Source organism: Zeus faber (genome assembly GCF_960531495.2).
Source record: "Zeus faber genome assembly, chromosome: 1".
Classification (NCBI taxonomy): domain Eukaryota; kingdom Metazoa; phylum Chordata; class Actinopteri; order Zeiformes; family Zeidae; genus Zeus; species Zeus faber.
Window position 1 is genome coordinate 50,168,660 of NC_137193.1, and position 24,164 is coordinate 50,192,823.

General features: G+C 42.8%; 2 protein-coding genes across 3 annotated transcripts in view; both read left to right on the forward strand.

The window, feature by feature from the left end:
- tsc22d2 (TSC22 domain family 2) overlaps window positions 1-10,405 on the forward strand; it is a 41,818-nt gene extending 31,413 nt beyond the window's left edge. Inside the window, exons 3-4 of the mRNA XM_080014334.1 lie at window positions 7,381-7,432; window positions 7,829-10,405. Of these exons, the coding sequence (XP_079870460.1) occupies window positions 7,381-7,432; window positions 7,829-8,122 (346 nt within the window). The 3' untranslated portion in view covers window positions 8,123-10,405. The remainder of the gene's footprint in view (window positions 1-7,380; window positions 7,433-7,828) is intronic.
- A 13,031-nt stretch (window positions 10,406-23,436) lies between these two features.
- Window positions 23,437-24,164, forward strand: part of rubcn (rubicon autophagy regulator) — a 31,260-nt gene continuing 30,532 nt past the window's right edge. For both annotated transcript variants that reach the window (XM_080004470.1, XM_080004471.1), the window contains exon 1: window positions 23,437-23,565. In XM_080004470.1, coding sequence (XP_079860596.1) covers window positions 23,528-23,565 — 38 coding nt within the window. In that variant the 5' untranslated portion in view covers window positions 23,437-23,527. The remainder of the gene's footprint in view (window positions 23,566-24,164) is intronic.

The window sequence follows — 24,164 nt, forward strand, 5'->3', positions numbered from 1 at the left end:
CTGACATCAAGTTTCAGATAACTCTTGTCTTCATCCACTCATCAATTTCCTCTTAGAATATACAGTACTTCCCTGTTGTAATTGCCAGTGGTCTGTCAAGCTTATCCTCAATTTCAATGTTGTGCTAAGGACCATGTGCAACAGGAAGTACATCATTTTGAATGCATTACTCAGTGGGTTCAATGGAGGTCACCAACCACCCCCTCTGTCTTTATCACGATGTGCCTCAATATACTTGATGTGATTTGACAACATACAGGGCTATTATTTGGAACTTTACTGTGCCTTGGCAGAGGGGGGTTTAACCGATAATTGAGATATTCACCCCTGATAGTTTAAGCCACTTGTGTAACACAAGCCTATTTTTAGAAAACTTGATCGTGCAATGACTTTTGGGATGTTGTAGAGTCTCAGCTTATCCTTTTTTCTGTGTTTGTTTATCGATTCAAACAATCCAGTGACGAGCCTTCTTCTAGAATCTTGGGGAGCCTCTCAGTCTTTGCTGTATAAAAAGTGATCATGATCATGAATGCTTGAGCTGCCATGAGAAACCAGTGTGAGAAATAGCATCTGACGTGTATCAACCTCACTTGTTCGCCTTTCTACATTTAAAGGGAAGGAGAATCCCAATTGAGTCAGAAGTCCTTGATCCTATGGTAAACGCCCCATCTGCTGAATACAGAGGTTGATTAACAGCAAGGTGCCAGAATTCTGTCGTTAGTCCCTAGAAGAAACACAATTGTTAACACATTCCAGTGGGGATTTAATCCACAAGCCCTTCTGGGCAGCAGGACCCTATTATTTACAAAAAGTAGCTGAGGATAATAGGTCGTGAAATCGGATATAGAGCTATGCTGTAACTGCTTAACATTCTGGTCTTATGACAGCTTAGGTTTTGGTAGTGTTTATTGTAATTTCTGGAAATTGGAAATGCCACTGCATTTCAAATCCACCACACTATTGGGGGTGTTATTTGGGGGAGGGGGTTGGGTCACACCTGCACTTTTCCAGGCAAGAGGTGGTGATCAGTAACAACCACACAGTTATTTTGCCCCAGCATCGCCTACACCCTCTGTGACCTGTTTTGAATATACTAACTGGCCAGCACATGGAAGAAGCTTGTCAAGGCTCCTTTATGGTTGCCGTAGTGTCAATTGCGGCACTAGCGACAGCGCACACTGCAATTTTGCACGACAGCCCACACCTCCCAATTTTTGGAGCTCCACGCCATGTGCTTCACGTAATTCAGATGAAAGCGTTCCGAATAGGTCTGCAGGTACAATCTGTATGAATGTACAGATTGCATGCATGACCACAAAAATAACCAGAGGTTGTTCAATTAATGGAAGGAGATGGCGCTTTCTCTGTCCAAAGATTTGGACTATTTTATTATTATTTTGGGACTTTATGTTTACACCAAGTGTACAAACTCACATCTATCTATCTATCTATCTATCTATCTATCTATCTATCTATCTATCCATCTATCCATCTATCTATCTATCTATCTATCTATCTATATAAATAAAGACTGCACTGACTACAATAGATGTACATACATTTAACACTTTCTAGTGTAATTTTACTGCCGTTTTCTAGTTATTCAGATCCTTCCCTCCGGACTTCGCCGTAATGTTTATGGCAGTTCTTTCAGTTTCCCCTGGTGGTTTGTGCACAGCGCTCCCTGTCTTTCAGAAAATATCACCATGTCATCGACACAGCAACGCGCAACTATAATGCTTGTGCTCTCTGGTAGTGCACGGGAGTGCATAAGCTGCATGGCCTGTTGCGGCGGCTACAAAGCAGGCTTCAGGCCTGTTAGATATTGGAGTTGGAAGGTACATCATTCTCAAACCAGGTCACAACACCATCCCCTGCCACCCCATTAACCCAACAGTCCACTGCCTTACTGTACTCCCTGGGCCTTGTTTGGGCACATCTGGAGATAGAGGAGCTGTTTGTGCACTCGGTCTGAAGGTTATGCAACAGGCGAGAACACAAAAGTAGCATTTCCTTGGTCTATTTACAGGGAATCTTGCCGATAAGCACCCTGCTCATGACACTGATTAAGCACTGAAAAATAACAGGTCCACAGCTTCCATCACCACACACGGGAGTCACTGAAGTGGGGCGCTGTTGGCACCGTGCTCCGGTGGGTTATCTCCCAAATAGGAGCCTTTCTTTGTGGAGTTTGCATGTTCTCCCCGTGCTCACATGGGGTTTCCTCCACCTCACGTCAGTAAGGACCCCTACCAAAAACATGCACCCATCATTGTCTGACCAGCGATGGACACTCGTGACCAGGTCCCCGGGTGCGTCCACGAATGCTGCCCACTGCTCCTGGCTGTGCCCCCGAGGAAGGACAAGCCAAGGATGGGTTAAACTCAGAGGCCTCATTTCACTGGCCACCATCCAAAGCGCGTGTGTGTGTGTGTGTGTGTGTGTGTGTGTGTGGTGTGTGTGGTGTGTGTGTGGTGTGTGTGGTGTGCTGTGTGTGTGTGTGGTGTGCTGTGTGACAGTTAAAGATTCTTCTTCAAACTGAAATGGCCACAGTATATACTATCCCAAACAATACCATACCTTAACAAACATATTTATTTAAATACTTCCTTGTTCTTTTGAGGGGAACAAAACCTGTTTAAACATCATTCAATTGCCATTATTGGCATGGGTAGTTGGGAATGTCCACATACAATTTAGAAATTCTAACCCTTCTGAGAAACATCAAGAATGTATCTTCCAGTAGCAATTACATTCTTAAAGTTTCAATCACTTTTGCTCATGATGTTTATGTTGAAGGCATTTCCTTTTCTCTGAAACTAGTCACTGGATACTGGTCACTGGATACTGGTCACTTATTTACACCTACCATTCAAAATAACCTCACCGACAAGGATGTTACGTCAGACCTTCGGTTAGTGACATCTCTTCCACCGCTCAGCACTCAGCTCCCAATTGGAAACTTCACATTGCATACATTCTATACACTTAAAATGACTCAACAAGAAATTATTGCTTCAAGATGCATTCACTTGTCATAAGTTTATTTTTTGTAAAATGAAAAATGGGGAAATTGGCGTCCACCATTTTATTTAAGACACAAGATATCACTTACTAAAACTTATGCTTTCTTTCTCCAGTGTAGCGGCAAATTGAGGTTGTGATGTAATCCCTGGCATTATCTTATTGTTTTACTGGAATGAAAGATGGGTTCATATGCCCATAGTGTTTGTTTGGGGGGGGGGGGGTGTGCAGCAGATGTGGCGGCAATCAATTTGACACTGGAGACGTTCTCAGGGCTCTTCATATGCTTTGACCTTTTGAGTCAGCTGACAGAGAAGTGACTTTGAGTTTTCACGCCATCCTGGATTTTAAGGATTACCTAAACATAGCTCATGACTTTCAATGAGCTATAGGTGAATGAGTAAATGTTGGAAGCAACCAGCAATTAGTGGTGCAAAGGTTGGTGGCACATTGACATGGCAATGTCCATGGCACACTAGGTTGATCAAGAGGTGGAAATGGCTAGGGGTGAGATCTCTTTTTGAATGAAATATCACTGCAACAAAAAAACACAGAAAACGAAACAAAAGATGACAAGTTCACTCGTGTTGTGACCGCAACCTCATTGGCGTCATTAAGGAAAGCCATTCCACATGCCTCATGAATGAAATGGGATCTCTGCTGGCCTCTTCAGGTCAAGTGAGGAAATAGTTGTTATTAAGGTTGATCCTTGAGAGACACGTAATTCAATTTCTCATTGCATAACTACGACAAAACTGATGTTTTGGGTACCCACAGTGTGACACAGTAGTTGCTTGTTCGAGGAGGATGGCAGGGCATGGGCAGCATTGCTGTAGAGTTCACTCTGGGGGGGGGAAATGCAGTTTGGATGAAAAGCGGATTTGTATAGTTAAAAGTCAGAAAACAGCGAGTCGTCAGTGGTTTGTGACGCTCTTGTTATTGTCCTTTACCCCCACCACCTCCACCCTTGTTTTGATGTCCGTTCACGGAGGTGGGGGGTACCACACTGAGGTTGGGGTCAGATTTGTTCAGCTGCCTCCTCCTACAGTGTGCTTGTATGCGTCGGGACGGGGAAGTGTGCCGGCACATCTGTCCCCCGATGGTTGACATTCTTTTCAATACATCATGTGATGAAGCTAGCGAGTTTGAGAGGGCCGCAATCTGTCCGCTCTTGTTCTTTTGTTTTTCTGTCCCCATTATACCGTGACTGATGCCGCTAATTTACTTTATATGCAGGACTTTTCTAAAATGCAAACATAAAATAAGAGAGACACGCAGACCTCCCCACGTATTCACAATGTAAAAACAGGGATAAGTATAACAAAAAAAGATTTGACAAGAAGAAAAATAAAATGCAGGATAATTCCTCATTGACCATGTTTATAAAACTTGTACTGCTTGACCTTATTGTTTATATTTAGGCGACCTGGCATATGTTATCATGAGTGGCCCATCACGCCCGTGTAACAGCTGAGTGTCTTGATCATCAGAGCCTCAGCTTGCAGGACTACTGATGGTGTTTGAAAAGTGCTTGGATCGTTGGAGTTAATGCCAATATTTATATGGTTTCTGGTGGTGCTTTCTCGGGTGTTCGAGAGCTGGGCTGTGTGCACATGTTTTGACCCCGGAGACTTAATGTTGTGGCTAGCACCCAGCAAGCCATCCTTATATAAACTGCCACATGTTCATGAACAGAATACAATGTACAGCCCTTGTTTTTGGCATTTAGCATCCAAGGAAAACGAGTATGATTTGATTATTTTCTCTGCTCCAAACTTCTTTTAACTCCTCTGTGTCAAATATCCCGTTTGCTTGACAAAAGTCGTTGGCCCGTCATGTCTGTTTTTGTTGATGATAAAAACACACCCCTTCCTCAATTGGTGTTTTTTTTTGTCTTGTCCAGATGTGCTAATGGTCAGTTCAACGAGAGGAATGTCTCTTTTTATTTTATTACTTGCACATGAATCCACCCTAAAGGTCCAAGAATTATTACTTCTTCTGTTATTCCTTCCTTTGATATTGTACTATTAAAGTGGATTTCTTAATGAAATTACCCATATATTACATGTACATGTATCATACATTTTCACAAATAATTAGCATAAGCTAGGTGATTGAGTCATAATCGAGCAATATGTGAATGCTACAACTTTGTAAGTGAGACACAGGACACCAAGGAAAATTAAAATGTGAGTGATCAAATAAAGGAAAGGTTGGATAACATGATTATCATATCCAAAGTTAACAGAATTAAAAACAGCTCTACTGATGTGGGCTCACTGGAATGTGTGACGTGCTTGGCAGCTTCAGGAGCTGTTGGTAAAAGTCTTCAAGGTTTCCAATCCTCAATTATGACCGAACCCCCGGCACCAGTGATATCTGCGCTGTCTGAGTGTGTGCTGTCTGGGCTTACTACACGCATTGCAACATGACACTGTGGCTTAGAAACAACTAATCTACAGAGAGCGGGGCAAATTGGGAAGAGAACTTTACTTTAAATCAAATCTACCATTTCATTACGTCTGGCCCTGATGTTGGTTCATTTCAACACCAGAGCCAGAACTCTTGTTTCGGAATATTCTTTTGGTGTTAAACTTATCCAACTCCTCAGTAAGTTAACGAGGGGTTGAGTTGAAGGCTCAACTCCTCCCCTTTGTATTCATAGTGGCAGCCCGTGTGTGTGAGAGGCTTTAAGAGCTTCTCACTCAGCTCTGCGTTCACAAGGAAAGTTCACTTGGGGAGATATCTTGGAATTCCGCATCTCTGGACACCATGCGCTGCAAAATGAGCTACAATCTGCCCTGCTCGCCGGGATGTTCGCCGACTTATTCAGGCAGATTGGTGTCTTACCGAGCGAGATACATCAGGTAAATCAGTCTCCCCTTCATGTTATTTACTGGCAAAAAAAAAACCCAACCCGGATCACGCTTTTCATTTGGAGACGCGGTGTACAATATTTTAGTACAACTTTCACCAAAGTCTTGTACTTTTGCATCTTTGACGCAAGTTTGGAGGTCTGGTCAACGCGTCTATCAACAGAGACCTCACTCCGTTTCATTTGTATTTATGTTTTCATTGCAAAAAGTGGATCTAGTTGTATTTAATTTAACGAAGCTCCATGCGAAACATGTGCTGATTTACATTTTAGATTTTAAGTGAGGACAGAATGTTCTTCGCCGGCCAAGTGAAATCCCAGGCGTCCCGGTCGCAATCGAGTGTAATAATAAGAATAAAATAACATGCGTATTCTATTTTCATTGTAAACGCATATAATTCAATATTACACACAAAAAAACCCCCCACAATAATAAATTCGTTAATAACAAGTTACTCAGATAATCAAACGAGAGATGAAATAAAGTGTCTGCACCGATGAGCGCCTCCTGCACAGCGGCACCCAGCGCCCCCTAGCGGTGTATTTATGACATGGTTTGTTGTAGCCTCTGCACGTAGCATCCCGCACGTAGACCCTCATCCTTAGAGGCTGTTTCGGGGCATGACAAGCTGCCTCCACGGAATTGTAAGCGCCGTGTGTTGACTGTTTAACGCTGTTTTTTTTTTGTTGCACCGCGGTACAGGTTTGTGCCGTTTTTTTTTTTGTGTGGGGGGGGTTAACAAAGTGTGAGTAAATGTCGTTCTATGCCGCAATATTATTTTTTTCGCACGCGCCTCAACGACTGTTACCCCGAGTATTTCTACGCTGACGTGCTGTCTCAATGATTGTTGGTGGCTTTTACCTTTCAAACGTGTACGTTTATTTGGCGTTTTCCTTTTTGGTTCCGATCCCCTTTCCTTAAATGTGAAATGGACATCAAACGATTTCCTCCACAAGTGTCTCGGGATCGTGGGTGCGGTCCACGACCGTCCTCTAAATCAATACGTCTGCTATCCAGCACTGTTGTCGATTTATTTTCAAACTTTCGGTGGGGGTTGGCAGCATTGATGCTGTTTGCAGAGTGTTTTGGTGGACTCCCGTCTAGCTCTTTGTTGTACCGAGGCTGAGATGCGCGTCATGGTGTGCCGCATGTTTGTAGCGTCTCGGTGACAATGAGGTGATGAGGCCACGCAGGGACACCCCATCATTTTAACGCCCCCCCCTCCTACCCATTGTTCTGCTGAAGAGTGTGCATTTGCGTCCCTCTTTGTGCCTTTTTTTTTTTTGTCGGGGTGCAGAGGGTTAAGCAATGTTACTGAGCACATTCAAAAATATAACCACATCTTCCACAATTGATAGCGTGGGTTCATCTGCAGACACACAGTTTCTGACTTTTTGCAGAGTAATGGTAATTGTTTGGCTGTTGAAAATAAATTGGGTGACTGGTATAGTTTTTTATCTTTCTTTCTTTCCATCCACAGTACATCCGGTGCCAGTGTGGTCGCCATCGACAACAAGATTGAGCAGGCCATGGTGAGTCTTTCGGGTTTAAAGTTCTCTGTTTTCAGTGAGCTACACGATGGTCAGTCAGATTGTGTTTGTCTGAGAACACAGCACCTCACCAACGGATGGTTGATCCACGTCCATACGAATAGTGAGGTGCCCTTTGTCATCTCCTATCACCGGCATAAAACCCAAAAGGTTGCTAAGGTCTACAATATACTTGTGATTAAGGAATAAAACATCATTTTGAAAAGCAACATTTTTCTTTAAATGTATATTATTGGGTTGAAGTAAGCTCTGCCATGAACATATCCCCATATAAACACAAACATGCTCATCTAAAATGATAAGACATGTACATTTCTCTTCAGCCTGTCGCTTGTCTTTCACTCATCTCCTCCCGTCTTTTTTTGTCCCCTTATTCAGGACCTGGTAAAGAGCCACCTTATGTATGCTGTGCGTGAGGAGGTGGAGGTCCTGAAGGAGCAAATAAAGGAGCTTTACGAGAGGAACTCTGTGCTGGAGCGCGAGAACGCCGTGCTGAAGTCGCTGGCCAACACGGAGCAACTCCACAAGCTGTCGAGTCAGATCAGCCCGACGGGGAGCACGTCGCCGCCCCAGCAGCAGCAGATCACCACCACCAACAACACAAACGTCGCGCTGCCGCACCATGAAGGAGGCCCCAACCCCCCCCACCAGCCCAATGTCACGTCAGCGTGATCCCACCCCCCCCCCCCCCGTCCTTCACGACACACACACACACACACACACACACACACACACACACACACACACACACACACACACACACACCTACACCTCTCCCAGACCGGAGGGGAAGAGGAGGACACGTTTGAAACTACACGCCTACCACCGTCCCCTGAGCTCCCTCAAGCCAAAGGCTCTTATCTGCATTTGATATGGTCTGTTTTCATGGCTGCGTGGTTTGTCAGCCGCTCCGTCTTCAACACGCGTGAAGATCTGCGCTCGCCCCCGCCTCCCACTTCTCCTCAGACAATCACCTTCCTGTGAAGAAGAGCGTTCATCTGGCCCCCCGCAGCCTCCTCGGCTCGAGACAGCAGTCGGGGTGCCCCCGGGCGGAGCGGATCGCAGAGTGCGGCACAGTATTTTTTTGTTTTGGGCTTGTCTTTGGCCAGGAGAACAAGGTGATGGGATGCGGAGGGGTTTGGTTTTTTTGTTGGTGGGGGAGCTGCTGCAGCAGCAAGTGGAAGAAGGTGAGAGGAACCTGGGAAGGTCTGCGAATGTCCAAACATTCAGGAGAGAGGAGGGCTCTGGACTGTCCTTTCCATCACACCTCCGCCCAGACCTCTCCAGAACCTCCACCCAGCCGCCAGGACCGAAGGAGTCAGCGTGGTGGTGTTGGGGCGGGGGTCCCCTGACCCAGAGGAGGAGAAAAGGTCCTTGGTTTGTTCTGATGCTGCGAGAAGAATGACCCCCCCAGAATCTCCCTACTCTGTCATGAATTATTATACGTTTCATTAGTTCAGTTTTACATTTTGCATTTATTTATTTCAGGGCTGCTATTTTCATAATGTAAATGAACAATGTCACAAAATACTTCTTTTATTAAAAAAAACAAAACAGAAAACTTGCTCTTTGGTCTTTTGGTATGTCAGGTATTCAATTGATAGTCCATTGCAACAAGTAGATCCCAAGTAGGCAATAACGCTTTTCTTTCCAAAATGGAGCTAACATTAAGTATCGATCTTGCATTCGGTGAAATTCAGGTTGAATGTATATTTTGTAAAGTGTAAAGTATTTGGAGAAAAGTAGGGCTTGTACAGGGAGAATGCCTGGTCTTGAGATATGGAATCTGTGATGGGATGTATAGACAAAATTCCTCTCATAAATTACTTTTACCGTTTACGATGGTTTCTTTGTGAAGAATATAAGAGGAAATGAAATACATGAATTACCATACTCCTCCCGATGACGTTTTAGGATTCAACTTGTGCGGATTTTCTATCTGGGCTGGATGTGGGAATCGTGGGAGTCGGGTGAGGCTGACAAGCTGTGAAAATGTATTTGACCTACTTTATAACCAAAGATGCGAAGCTGTGCAAGTCTTTTTATTTTTCATTATTTTTGAAGCACACGATATATATTTTTTTTCATTGACTTGTCCTTTCCCCTTCAATCGTTTCTATTGTTTTTTGGGGTTTTTTAAGCATGTTTTGCATGACCTGTTCATCTGACCACTTTTTTTTTTAGTTTTTTTTTTTTTTAACCTCACCTTTTTTTAAATCCAGAACTCTATTGTTTGGTCTGTGAACGGTGGTGAAAGGTTGTAACAAAATGAAAAGGGAAAGACGCAACAAGAGGGAGGAGTGCGGTGATGGAGGGAAGGAAAAGGAGAGAAAAGGAGCGGTCAGAAACGGAGCCATCTTTTTTTGTTGTTGTTCCTTTCCCCTGCCCATGTAAATGCTGTTTTGAACTCCATATGCAGAGAAGAGGTTTGGTCACGTCGCAGATTTTTTTCATATTCAACGAATGCAAAGTTTAGATTCTGATTGTAGTGTACACACAAGACAAAAACCCCCAGTAAAACAAAAAACTTCGGTATCTTTTTAAAGGACAAAAAAAAATAGCTTTGTAAACTGCTGTACATTTCACAACCTGCAGCCTGCATCTGGTAGAATCTGTATGAGCATATTATGGGATGTCACGTTCGTGCTACATGTCTTCTGTGCCTCCTTTAGGCATCGCCCGCCGCTGCCGCCGGGCGAGCTGGTTTCTCTCATCGTGGCTTTGAACCAAACCAAATGGTCGGTAAATGTACAATCAGTCGTCTTTCTACGGGACCGACCTAAAACCTTTTTTTCTTTTTGCTGGTGGGTTTTTCCCCTATTTCGAGGATTGTTTTTGGGGGATGGGTGGAGAAGAAGCGGTGTACATGCGAGGTGTACTGTATGAAAGTGATCACTGAGCCTTGGAGAAAGTAATGATGCCCTTGTAATGTGCTTGTCAAACTATTTTAGTTTTCAGTCAACAATAAATTACTGTTTTATTAAGAATTGACTCCGGAGTGTTCATATTCTCTTTATTTACAGATGTTTAATGGTTTACGAATTTAAAACTAATTTATCATACAAGATGTGTATGAATTATCAACACTAAGATAACTTAAATTATGATAATGATTTCCATGTTTGACACTTTATATAATTGCAAATCTAGGATAGACATGACTTAAGAGACAGAAGGCATTTCGCACTGAACAGTTCTGGAGGGGAATCAGGAACTGGGCAGATCCCCTGATAAATAAAAACCATCAAGGGATTTTTTTTCTGGTTGTATTGGCATCGCCAGTAGGAACTCTGAAGTGATGTCAGCAAATGGGGTTTCAGCACCACTATCGTGTTGTATTTACTCCTTAACTTTCACTGCATTAAAAAAATACTGTTTTTAATTTCTTTTTTTTTTTTTTTTGAATTATTTTCTTATTTCTGCTGAGTGTACGTGGGCTGATCCCCACCCAGAGCAATGCGACTCTACCGGGGCTACTGTCCTCAGTCCGAGGGACCGTCACTAACGTTAGTCCCATCCCTGGAGTAGGAGCTAAAAAAGTCCCTCAAGAACGGCGCTCTAAGGAAATTCAAACGATCCTAGTTCCTGTAGTGCGGACACAAAAAAAAGGGACGGTTCCTCCAAAAAGTTCTTGGAACTATGAAAACGTTCCTGCGGTGCAAAAACACCTAGAGAAGAGGGTTCTCTGACTTCTAAACCACTGGATTTTCACTCCATCCTCAGAAAGACAAAATGTTTTCAGATCTTCTTCCCTATAACTATATAAAGCCCTGAAAGGCTGATACTTTGATATAGGCCTTTACAGTTATTCCTAAAGTGTTCACAATTCATTGTGAGATACATATTCCAGCCGAGTGTGCAGTGTTTTTGTACTACAATATTTCAGAGGATGTTATATGTCAACCTGGTACTTTTTGCATGATATGGATTTGGACATACTAAATTTGTTAACATATGACAAATTTTCCGTACTAAATAGTATGCTAGTATGCAATTTTTTGAAGCAGCACAGGCTAGGCCTTGACATTATATTAAATATTATTTTGTGAAGACAGCAGTGATATGACTATGCCTTTCACCATTTTCTGAAAAAATCTTATGCTGGTAAAAAGGTATTAGTCACTACTGTCTCATATACAGTAAACGTACCAACAAAATGACTGCTGTGGATTTTATTGCCAACACATCACTTGACGTCAGGAGGAGGATCTTTTCGGGGGCACGTACACTTGCCAAATAATGTTATATTCATTCAGTTCTTAATACATACAGCCAAGGTTTTTATTATTATATTATTTTTATTTTTTATTATCTATTATTATTCATTTGAGACTGTTATTATGTTATTATGAGTATTCTAAGGGATTTCCGTTCAAAATTCAAAAATCCCAAGACCTGCCCAGGTGGCCATTTAGGCTCAGGTAAGAAAGGGTTAAATTTGTGTCAGTGTCTGCAGTCACATCAAAAATGTGTCTTTTGGAAAAAACGACTGCACCCATCTGTATTCAGAGCCAAGAGGATGATGCAAGGAAGAAACTTAAATGAGATTACGAAACACGAGTGTGACACGTTCAGTTTGAAGGCTTGTCATGTGTAATCTGCAGGACCTCGCAGGCCTATCTGACATGTGCGTCACGTCCATAATAACACACTGTACGTGCTTTCTGTCAGGCACTTTGAAACTCACTTGTGTTGATACAGACTGGGATTTGACGAGATAAGATGTATACAGTGTATATAGTGTATATAGTGTATATATAAAGTGTATATAGTGTATATAGTGTATATAGTATTTATAGTGTATATAGTGTATACAGTGTATATAGTATATATAGTGTATACAGTATATATATAGTGTATAAAGTGTATATAATGTATATAGTGTATATAAAGTGTATATAGTGTACATAGTATATATATAGTGTATATAGTGTTTATAGTGTATATAGTGTATATAGTATATAAAGGGTGATGGGATGGGATGCTTGACGAACACTGAGTCGTCTGGGACGCTTCACCACGCAGCCAGTGGAGCCGGTGGAAAACCACGCTTTGCTCTGCGCCCGAACGCTGCGCCAACGGGTCCGTTGTATTTCTACCGTTATATTCACTGGTAATCTCATTTATGGTTTTGTGCGGGTGTAAATCTTATTAGAGAAAGGAATTTCCCCTTGGTGGAAGAATAGTCTTTAAGCCTCAAAAGCACACAGGACAAAAGTATAAACGTAGGATAAAAGGATAACGATCTCTTCCACACTGACTCCAGAACAATGCAAATCTTAATGTTGAGTGAAATATAATATCAAACCACACGGACTCACCCATGCTCTCTTAACTTATATCCGAGAGATAAAATGTAGATCAATAGATGACGGTGGACTGCCAAACACTTTTTGTGAAGGTTGAAATGATTTTGAGAACAATGGTGAGTCCCATGTACTTGGCAAAATAAACTCATTGTGATTGTGTTTCTGATTCCTTCCAATTCCATATTCCAATGATATCTTGCGTCTGAATACTTGAATACTCTAATAATTCAAAACTCTAATAATTCATTTCTTCACATTTTCAGATTTGCAAAGGGAAAATGTAAGATTTAAAAAAATTTAAAAAAAGTAGGCCTTTAACATACACCAATCAGCCACAGCATTAAAACCACCACTAATATTGTGAAGCTCCCCCTCCTGCCGCCAAAAGAGCTCTGACTCGTCGAGGCATGGACTCCACAAGACCTCTGAAGTTATCCTGTGGTATCTGGCACCAAGACGTCAGCAGCAGATCCTTTAAGTCCTGGAAGTTGTGAGGTGGGGCCTTCATGGATTGGACTTGTTGTTCCAGCACATCCCACAGATGCACCAACAGATCGGACCCTGACCCCGACCATCCACATGATGTAGAAGAAAACGTGATTCAAACCAGGCCACCTTCTTCCATTGCTCCATGGTCCAGTTCTGATGCTCACGTGTCCATTGTCGGTGCTTTCAGAGGTGGACAGGGGTCAGCGTAGGCACTCTGAGCGGTCTGCAGCTACGCAGCCCAATACGCAGCAAGCTGAGATGCACTGTGTGTTGTGACACCTTTCTATCATAGCAGCATGAACTTTTTCACCAATTTGTGCTCCAGTAGCTCTACTGTGGGATTGGGCCAGAAGGGCTTGACTTTGCTCCCCATGTGCATCAATTAGTTCATGGGCGCCCATTGCCTGGTCGCCTGTTCACCGGTTAGCCTTCCAAGGAGCCGTTGTTATATTGTTATATTAACAACGCCTACACTACCTTATTTTTGAGCCAAGCGTGCCCTAGCGTTCCCCACAAACCTAATCTCTCACTATTAAGAGTGTTCTTGTAAAAACAGGTCTTTGCTGATGCACCTCTCTGTGGTATGGACTTGGTGGGTGTGTCAGCAGCAACAAACAGCACAGGTGTATGCAAAGCCTTGACTCAGAATTAAATCCAAAATCAACATCCTCAGTTATCTTCCCACTGCTTGATCTTCAGCGTCAGTTTATACAACATATACAGTATATATACACGTATATATATATATATATATATATAACATGACATCAAAGCAAATGTATAATTATTGCTATTTAAGATAAGATAAGATAAGATAAGATAAAGATACTTTATTAATCCCCAAAGGGAAATTCCAGTGTTGCAGTAGCAATGACATACATGAAAAAACACACATAATGTACAAAAACACACGTTTTTTAATCAATTACTACATATATAGATATATACACACAGAAATCAAATTGTCATGGCTTCTTGTCTTGGATGCATCAAGCTCAAGAAGGAAGTTGGAAAAATAAACACCCTGATTTAAGGGCGGACATATTTATTTTACTTTACTTACTCATTACGAGCCATGAAGCACGGAGCCAGGCACGAACAGTGAAGTTCCTCGAAGTGTTATCATTATGACACAGTAATCACCAGTCAACGGTTCAGTGAGAGTGACTCACAGGGTGTGTCACTCTCACTGGTGGTTCTTGCAGAATACCAGAGAAGTAATAAGATAAAAGTGATATCGTTTTTATGTTTATTTACATAAATAAAAAGGCTTTATGTAAATAAACTATATATATATATATATATACACTATATAACTATAACTATATAATAAAATATATATTACTTTTTTATTATTTCTCTGGTATCCTGTTTATTTAATCTATTATTATTATTATTATAATTATTATTATTATAATCATCATCATTATAACCATTATTATTATTATTATATTTTTTCTATTATTTGTTTATTATTCATTCTAAACCACTTGTATTAGATATTCCATTGTCAATTTGGATCTGTATGACATACTATATTTTTAATATTGTACAGTATTTTAATCTCTGGTGTTCAACAGTGATCTTTGCATAAGCCAGGCGCTGTTAAAAAACCAACCAAAGAAATGAACTCCAAGTGCCCCTGTCACGTCACACTGCACGTTACACTGCACAAGGGAAGTATTCACTTTGTCATGGCAGTATCGAACCATCATTTGTCCTGTGGAAATTAGTCATCATTCAGTCCTAAAACGAGTGGCCTTGGTGACAGGGCCATTCTGGTGTAGGCCACATAAGATTAGTTGACCTTATCATTATAGTTATACAAGTCAATTTATTTCCACATCACATTTATACATTAATGAATTGATAGTGGATCTACAGTCACTCTATAGTGCCAAATTTACTCTATACTGACTCTATAGTAACTCTATAGTGCTATAGTGTCTATATACTGACTCTATAATTACTTCATAATGACATAGTAACAATATACTGACTACATTGACTCTCTAGTTACTCTATAATGCTATAGTAACTCTATACCGACCCTATGGTACTATAGTGTCTATATACTGACTCTATAGTTACTCTATAATGCCATAGTAACTATATACTGACTACATTGACTCTTTATTTTATACTGAATACATTGACTCTATAGTTTATGCTGACTACATTGACTTGATAGTTATTCTATAGTACCATAGTAACTCTATAGTGACCCTATAGTACTGTAGTGTCTACATACTGACTCTATAGTTACTCTATAATGCCATAGTAACTATATACTGACTACATTGTCTTTGTAGTTTCTACTCGATACATTGATCACTACATTGATTCAATAGTTACTCTATAATGCCACAGTAAGTCTCGTATGACTCTATAGTGTCTACATACTGACTCTTTGCTGCCCTGTTGCCTCTATACAGCCTCTATACAGCCTCTATACAGCCTCTATACAGACTCTATACAGCCTCTATACAGCCTCTATACAGCCTCTATACAGCCTCTATACAGACTCTATACAGCCTCTATACAGACTCTATACAGCCTATATACAGCCTCTATACAGACTCTATACAGCCTCTATACAGACTCAATACAGCCTCAATACAGCCTCTATACAGCCTCTATACAGCCTCTGTACAGCCTCTGTACAGCCTCTATACAGCCTCTATACAGCCTCTATACAGCCTCTGTACAGCCTCTGTACAGCCTCTATACAGCCTCTATACAGACTCTATACAGACTCTATACAGACTCTATACAGCCTCTATACAGACTGTATACAGCCTCTATACAGCCTCTATACAGACTCTATACAACCTCTATACAGACTCTATACAGCCTCTATACAGCCTCTATACAGACTCTAAACAGCCTCTATACAGACTCTATACAGCCTCTATACAGCCTCTATACAGACTCTATACAGACTCTATACAGACTCTATACAGCCTCTATACAGACTCTATACAGCCTCTATACAGCCTCTATACAGCCTCTATACAGACTCTATACAGCCTCTATACAGCCTCTATACAGACTCAATACAGCCTCAATACAGCCTCTATACAGCCTCTATACAGCCTCTATACAACCTCTGTACAGCCTCTATACAGCCTCTATACAGCCTCTGTACAGCCTCTATACAGCCTCTATACAGCCTCTATACAGCCTCTATACAGACTCTATACAGACTCTATACAGCCTCTATACAGACTCTATACAGACTCTATACAGACTCTATACAGCCTCTATACAGCCTCTATACAGACTCAATACAGCCTCAATACAGCCTCTATACAGCCTCTATACAGCCTCTATACAACCTCTGTACAGCCTCTATACAGCCTCTATACAGCCTCTATACAGCCTCTGTACAGGCTCTATACAGCCTCTATACAGCCTCTATACAGCCTCTATACAGCCTCTATACAGCCTCTATACAGACTCTATACAGCCTCTATACAGCCTCTATACAGCCTCTATACAGCCTCTATACAACCTCTGTACAGCCTCTATACAGCCTCTATACAGCCTCTATACAGCCTCTGTACAGCCTCTATACAGCCTCTATACAGCCTCTATACAGCCTCTATACAGCCTCTATACAGCCTCTATACAGCCTCTATACAGCCTCTATACAGCCTCTATACACACTCTATACAGCCTCTATACAGCCTCTATACACACTCTATACAGCCTCTGTACAACCTCTATACAGCCTCTATACAGCCTCTATACAGCCTCTATACAGCCTCTATACAGCCTCTATACACACTCTATACAGCCTCTGTACAACCTCTGTACAGCCTCTGTACAGCCTCTATACAGCCTCTATACAGCCTCTATACAGCCTCTGTACAGCCTCTATACAGCCTCTATACAGACTCTATACAGCCTCTATACAGACTCAATACAGCCTCAATACAGCCTCTATACAGCCTCTATACAGCCTCTATACAGCCTCTATACAGCCTCTGTACAGCCTCTATACAGCCTCTATACAGCCTCTATACAGCCTCTGTACAGCCTCTGTACAGCCTCTATACAGCCTCTATACAGCCTCTATACAGACTGTATACAGCCTCTATACAGCCTCTATACAGACTCTATACAGCCTCTATACAGACTCTATACAGCCTCTATACAGCCTCTATACAGACTCTAAACAGCCTCTATACAGACTCTATACAGCCTCTATACAGCCTCTATACAGACTCTATACAGACTCTATACAGCCTCTATACAGACTCTATACAGCCTCTATACAGCCTCTATACAGACTCTATACAGACTCTATACAGCCTCTATACAGCCTCTATACAGCCTCTATACAGCCTCTATACACACTCTATACAGCCTCTATACAGCCTCTATACACACTCTATACAGCCTCTATACAGCCTCTATACAGCCTCTATACAGCCTCTATACAGCCTCTATACACACTCTATACAGCCTCTATACAGCCTCTATACAGCCTCTATACAGCCTCTATACAGCCTCTATACAGCCTCTATACACACTCTATACAGCCTCTATACAGACTCTATACAGCCTCTATACAGCCTCTATACAGCCTCTATACAGCCTCTATACAGCCTCTATACAGCCTCTATACAGCCTCTATACAGACTCTATACAGCCTCTGTACAGCCTCTATACAGCCTCTATACAGCCTCTATACAGCCTCTATACAGCCTCTATACACACTCTATACAGCCTCTATACAGCCTCTATACAGCCTCTATACAGCCTCTATACAGCCTCTATACAGCCTCTATACAGCCTCTATACAGCCTCTATACAGCCTCTGTACAGCCTCTATACAGCCTCTATACAGCCTCTATACAGACTCTATACAGCCTCTATACAGCCTCTATACAGACTCTATACAGCCTCTATACAGACTCTATACAGCCTCTATACAGCCTCTATACAGACTCTAAACAGCCTCTATACAGACTCTATACAGCCTCTATACAGCCTCTATACAGACTCTATACAGACTCTATACAGCCTCTATACAGACTCTATACAGCCTCTATACAGCCTCTATACAGACTCTATACAGCCTCTATACAGCCTCTATACAGCCTCTATACACACTCTATACAGCCTCTATACAGCCTCTATACACACTCTATACAGCCTCTATACAGCCTCTATACAGCCTCTATACAGCCTCTATACAGCCTCTATACAGCCTCTATACACACTCTATACAGCCTCTATACAGCCTCTATACAGCCTCTATACAGCCTCTATACAGCCTCTATACAGCCTCTATACACACTCTATACAGCCTCTATACAGACTCTATACAGCCTCTATACAGCCTCTATACAGCCTCTATACAGCCTCTATACAGCCTCTATACAGCCTCTATACAGACTCTATACAGCCTCTGTACAGCCTCTATACAGCCTCTATACAGCCTCTATACAGCCTCTATACAGCCTCTATACACACTCTATACAGCCTCTATACAGCCTCTATACACACTCTATACAGCCTCTATACAGCCTCTATACAGCCTCTATACAGCCTCTATACAGCCTCTATACAGCCTCTATACAGCCTCTATACAGCCTCTATACAGCCTCTATACAGCCTCTATACAGCCTCTATACACACTCTATACAGCCTCTATACAGCCTCTATACACACTCTATACAGCCTCTATACAGCCTCTATACAGCCTCTATACAGCCTCTATACAGCCTCTATACAGCCTCTATACACACTCTATACAGCCTCTATACAGCCTCTATACAGCCTCTATACAGCCTCTATACAGCCTCTATACAGCCTCTATACACACTCTATACAGCCTCTATACAGCCTCTATACACACTCTATACAGCCTCTATACAGCCTCTATACAGCCTCTATACAGCCTCTATACAGCCTCTATACAGCCTCTATACACACTCTATACAGCCTCTATACAGCCTCTATACAGCCTCTATACAGCCTCTATACAGCCTCTATACACACTCTATACAGCCTCTATACAGACTCTATACAGCCTCTATACAGCCTCTATACAGCCTCTATACAGCCTCTATACAGCCTCTATACAGCCTCTATACAGCCTCTATACAGACTCTATACAGCCTCTGTACAGCCTCTATACAGCCTCTATACAGCCTCTATACAGCCTCTATACAGCCTCTATACACACTCTATACAGCCTCTATACAGCCTCTATACACACTCTATACAGCCTCTATACAGCCTCTATACAGCCTCTATACAGCCTCTATACAGCCTCTATACAGCCTCTATACACACTCTATACAGCCTCTATACAGCCTCTATACACACTCTATACAGCCTCTATACAGCCTCTATACAGCCTCTATACAGCCTCTATACAGACTCTATACAGCCTCTATACAGACTCTATACAGCCTCTATACAGACTCTATACAGCCTCTATACAGCCTCTATACAGCCTCTATACAGCCTCTATACAGCCTCTATACAGCCTCTATACAGCCTCTATACAGCCTCTATACAGCCTCTATACAGACTCTATACAACCTCTATACAGCCTCTATACAGCCTCTATACAGCCTCTATACAGCCTCTATACAGCCTCTATACACACTCTATACAGCCTCTATACAGCCTCTATACAGCCTCTATACAGCCTCTATACAGCCTCTATACAGCCTCTATACAGACTCTATACAGCCTCTATACAGACTCTATACAGCCTCTATACAGCCTCTATACAGCCTCTATACAGCCTCTATACAGCCTCTATACAGCCTCTATACAGCCTCTATACAGACTCTATACAGCCTCTATACAGCCTCTATACAGCCTCTATACAGCCTCTATACAGCCTCTATACAGCCTCTATACAGCCTCTATACAGCCTCTATACAACCTCTATACAGCCTCTATACAGCCTCTATACAGCCTCTATACAGCCTCTATACAGCCTCTATACACACTCTATACAGCCTCTATACAGCCTCTATACACACTCTATACAGCCTCTATACAGCCTCTATACAGCCTCTATACAGCCTCTATACAGACTCTATACAGCCTCTATACAGACTCTATACAGCCTCTATACAGCCTCTATACAGCCTCTATACAGCCTCTATACAGCCTCTATACAGACTCTATACAGCCTCTATACAGCCTCTATACAGCCTCTATACAGCCTCTATACAGCCTCTATACAGCCTCTATACACACTCTATACAGCCTCTATACAGCCTCTATACACACTCTATACAGCCTCTATACAGCCTCTATACAGCCTCTATACAGCCTCTATACAGCCTCTATACAGCCTCTATACACACTCTATACAGCCTCTATACAGCCTCTATACAGCCTCTATACAGCCTCTATACAGCCTCTATACAGCCTCTATACACACTCTATACAGCCTCTATACAGACTCTATACAGCCTCTATACAGCCTCTATACAGCCTCTATACAGCCTCTATACAGCCTCTATACAGCCTCTATACAGCCTCTATACAGACTCTATACAGCCTCTGTACAGCCTCTATACAGCCTCTATACAGCCTCTATACAGCCTCTATACAGCCTCTATACACACTCTATACAGCCTCTATACAGCCTCTATACACACTCTATACAGCCTCTATACAGCCTCTATACAGCCTCTATACAGCCTCTATACAGCCTCTATACAGCCTCTATACACACTCTATACAGCCTCTATACAGCCTCTATACACACTCTATACAGCCTCTATACAGCCTCTATACAGCCTCTATACAGCCTCTATACAGACTCTATACAGCCTCTATACAGACTCTATACAGCCTCTATACAGACTCTATACAGCCTCTATACAGCCTCTATACAGCCTCTATACAGCCTCTATACAGCCTCTATACAGCCTCTATACAGACTCTATACAACCTCTATACAGCCTCTATACAGCCTCTATACAGCCTCTATACAGCCTCTATACACACTCTATACAGCCTCTATACAGCCTCTATACACACTCTATACAGCCTCTATACAGCCTCTATACAGCCTCTATACAGACTCTATACAGCCTCTATACAGCCTCTATACAGCCTCTATACAGCCTCTATACAGACTCTATACAGCCTCTATACAGCCTCTATACAGCCTCTATACAGCCTCTATACAGCCTCTATACAGCCTCTATACAGCCTCTATACAGCCTCTATACAGACTCTATACAACCTCTATACAGCCTCTATACAGCCTCTATACAGCCTCTATACAGCCTCTATACAGCCTCTATACACACTCTATACAGCCTCTATACAGCCTCTATACACACTCTATACAGCCTCTATACAGCCTCTATACAGACTCTATACAGCCTCTATACAGACTCTATACAGCCTCTATACAGCCTCTATACAGCCTCTATACAGCCTCTATACAGCCTCTATACAGACTCTATACAGACTCTATACAGCCTCTATACAGCCTCTATACAGCCTCTATACAGCCTCTATACAGCCTCTATACAGCCTCTATACAGACTCTATACAGCCTCTATACAGCCTCTATACAGCCTCTATACAGCCTCTATACAGCCTCTATACAGCCTCTATACAGCCTCTATACAGCCTCTATACAGCCTCTATACAGCCTCTATACAGCCTCTATACACACTCTATACAGCCTCTATACAGCCTCTATACACACTCTATACAGCCTCTATACAGCCTCTATACAGCCTCTATACAGCCTCTATACAGCCTCTATACAGCCTCTATACAGCCTCTATGCAGCCTCTATACAGCCTCTATACAGCCTCTATGCAGCCTCTATACAGCCTCTATACAGCCTCTATACAGCCTCTATACAGCCTCTATACAGCCTCTATACAGCCTCTATACAGCCTCTATACAGCCTCTATACAGCCTCTGTACAGCCTCTATACAGCCTCTATACAGCCTCTATACAGCCTCTATACAGCCTCTATACACACTCTATACAGACTCTATACAGCCTCTATACAGCCTCTATACAGCCTCTATACAGCCTCTATACAGCCTCTATACAGCCTCTATACAGCCTCTATACAGCCTCTATACAGCCTCTATACAGCCTCTATACAGCCTCTATACAGCCTCTATACAGCCTCTATACAGCCTCTATACAGCCTCTATACACACTCTATACAGCCTCTATACAGCCTCTATACAGCCTCTATACAGCCTCTATACAGCCTCTATACAGCCTCTATACAGCCTCTATACAGCCTCTATACAGCCTCTATACAACCTCTATACAGCCTCTATACAGCCTCTATACAGCCTCTATACAGCCTCTATACAGCCTCTATCGTGACTCTGTAGTTACTCTGTTGGGCCAAGATCACTCTACGGTGGCTCTATAGGGCCATACCGACTCTGTATTGATTCTGTAGGGAGCCTAGAGTAGCCTCGTGACTCTGTAATGTCACTCTATGACGACTCCGCGCTGGCTCTGGAGTGACTTGTACTTGCTCTATAGTGCCATCAAGTGTCTAACCTAACCATGAACACGGATTGGATCAATTTCCTTGCAAGGCTCTAGCGCTATCCTGTGGTTAGATCTGATCTGATATAAATTGCTTTCTATTATTATTGTTATTACTACTTGGTGTTGGTCTCTGTATTGCCTTCATAACGTACCACAGTCGTCAATGTTAAAATGCCATTCTGCTTTTTTTTTTTTTTTTTTACAACATTTCTATGTATGACCGTGTGTAAAGGTGTGTGACAAATAACCTCTTGAATTGAATTGAATTGAATTGAATTGAATTGAATTGAATTGAATTGAATTGAATGCAGACGCGCGGTGGAGGTCATGCTGCGGTGCCTGTTCCGACCAGCAGGGGGCGCCATCATCTCAGGGTTCACCGGAGGTTCAGCACTTTCTCGAAAACATCTCTGAGCTCATTCGGCAAAGGTCGCGTTCATCGAGTGCGCACACGTCACCACGCGTCGAGGAGGGGGAACCACAGCCTTATCAACTACAACTTTATAGTCTCGCACCTGCATTTCTCCAACGAAACCGTACGATGTGGGGCTAGAGAGTGGGCAGCGCCGCGCAGTCCCGCCCACCGGAGAGACTGTCATGTCATGTGGTCTCCACTGTTTTGATCCGCCTGGGGAGAGGATGTCCAAGCGCAGTGTTCCCGGGGCCCCGGAGGCCGATTGACGCCGCCGAAACCCGGGGAAGCCGAAGGGGCAACCTGTGGCGGAGTTCACGCTCCGCTCCGAAAGAGGCATGGAGGTCACGGCGGACGGGGAATCTGAGGAGCTCAGGTGAGCGACCAGGGCTGGGCCCGGAAAGCGGAGCTAGCTGGAGCTAGTTTCGCGAAACGAGTGTCTACGAAGACACGGAGGATAAAGCAATCTAGAAGCAACGCGTTATCATGGTTTCCTGGCGGGTGTAGCTGCTAAAACAAGTTCGGTAACGACAGAACGTTAGTTTGAGAGGTCAAGCTCTGACAACATGCTAGCCAGTTAGCATGGGCTCGCCGCTTGTCATTAGTTAGGCAGGACTCGTGGACGACTCGTTCGGTGCGAACGAATCCTTTGAATGACTCGGGGTCGGCAGTCATCCCAGCGAAACGGCGGACGAGCGACGTAATTGTTCGACTCGCAAACCGAAAACAATTTCTCAACGGCCAAATTGAGGTCCGGGGCATTTTGAAAGACTCGCACTGAATGTGACGGACACTTTTCGTTCCACGAAAATATTTCGTTTTTCAGGAAGTCTCAACGACTCGAGTCGAACCTTCCAGCAGTACTTGTCAACAAACTCTTCGCTGAAGTGGTCGTACAGTAGTTCTCGTACAATTTGAAACGCCAAGTAAATAAACTGTTGGTAGCGATGAGTTCCCGGGTGGCTTCATAACCTT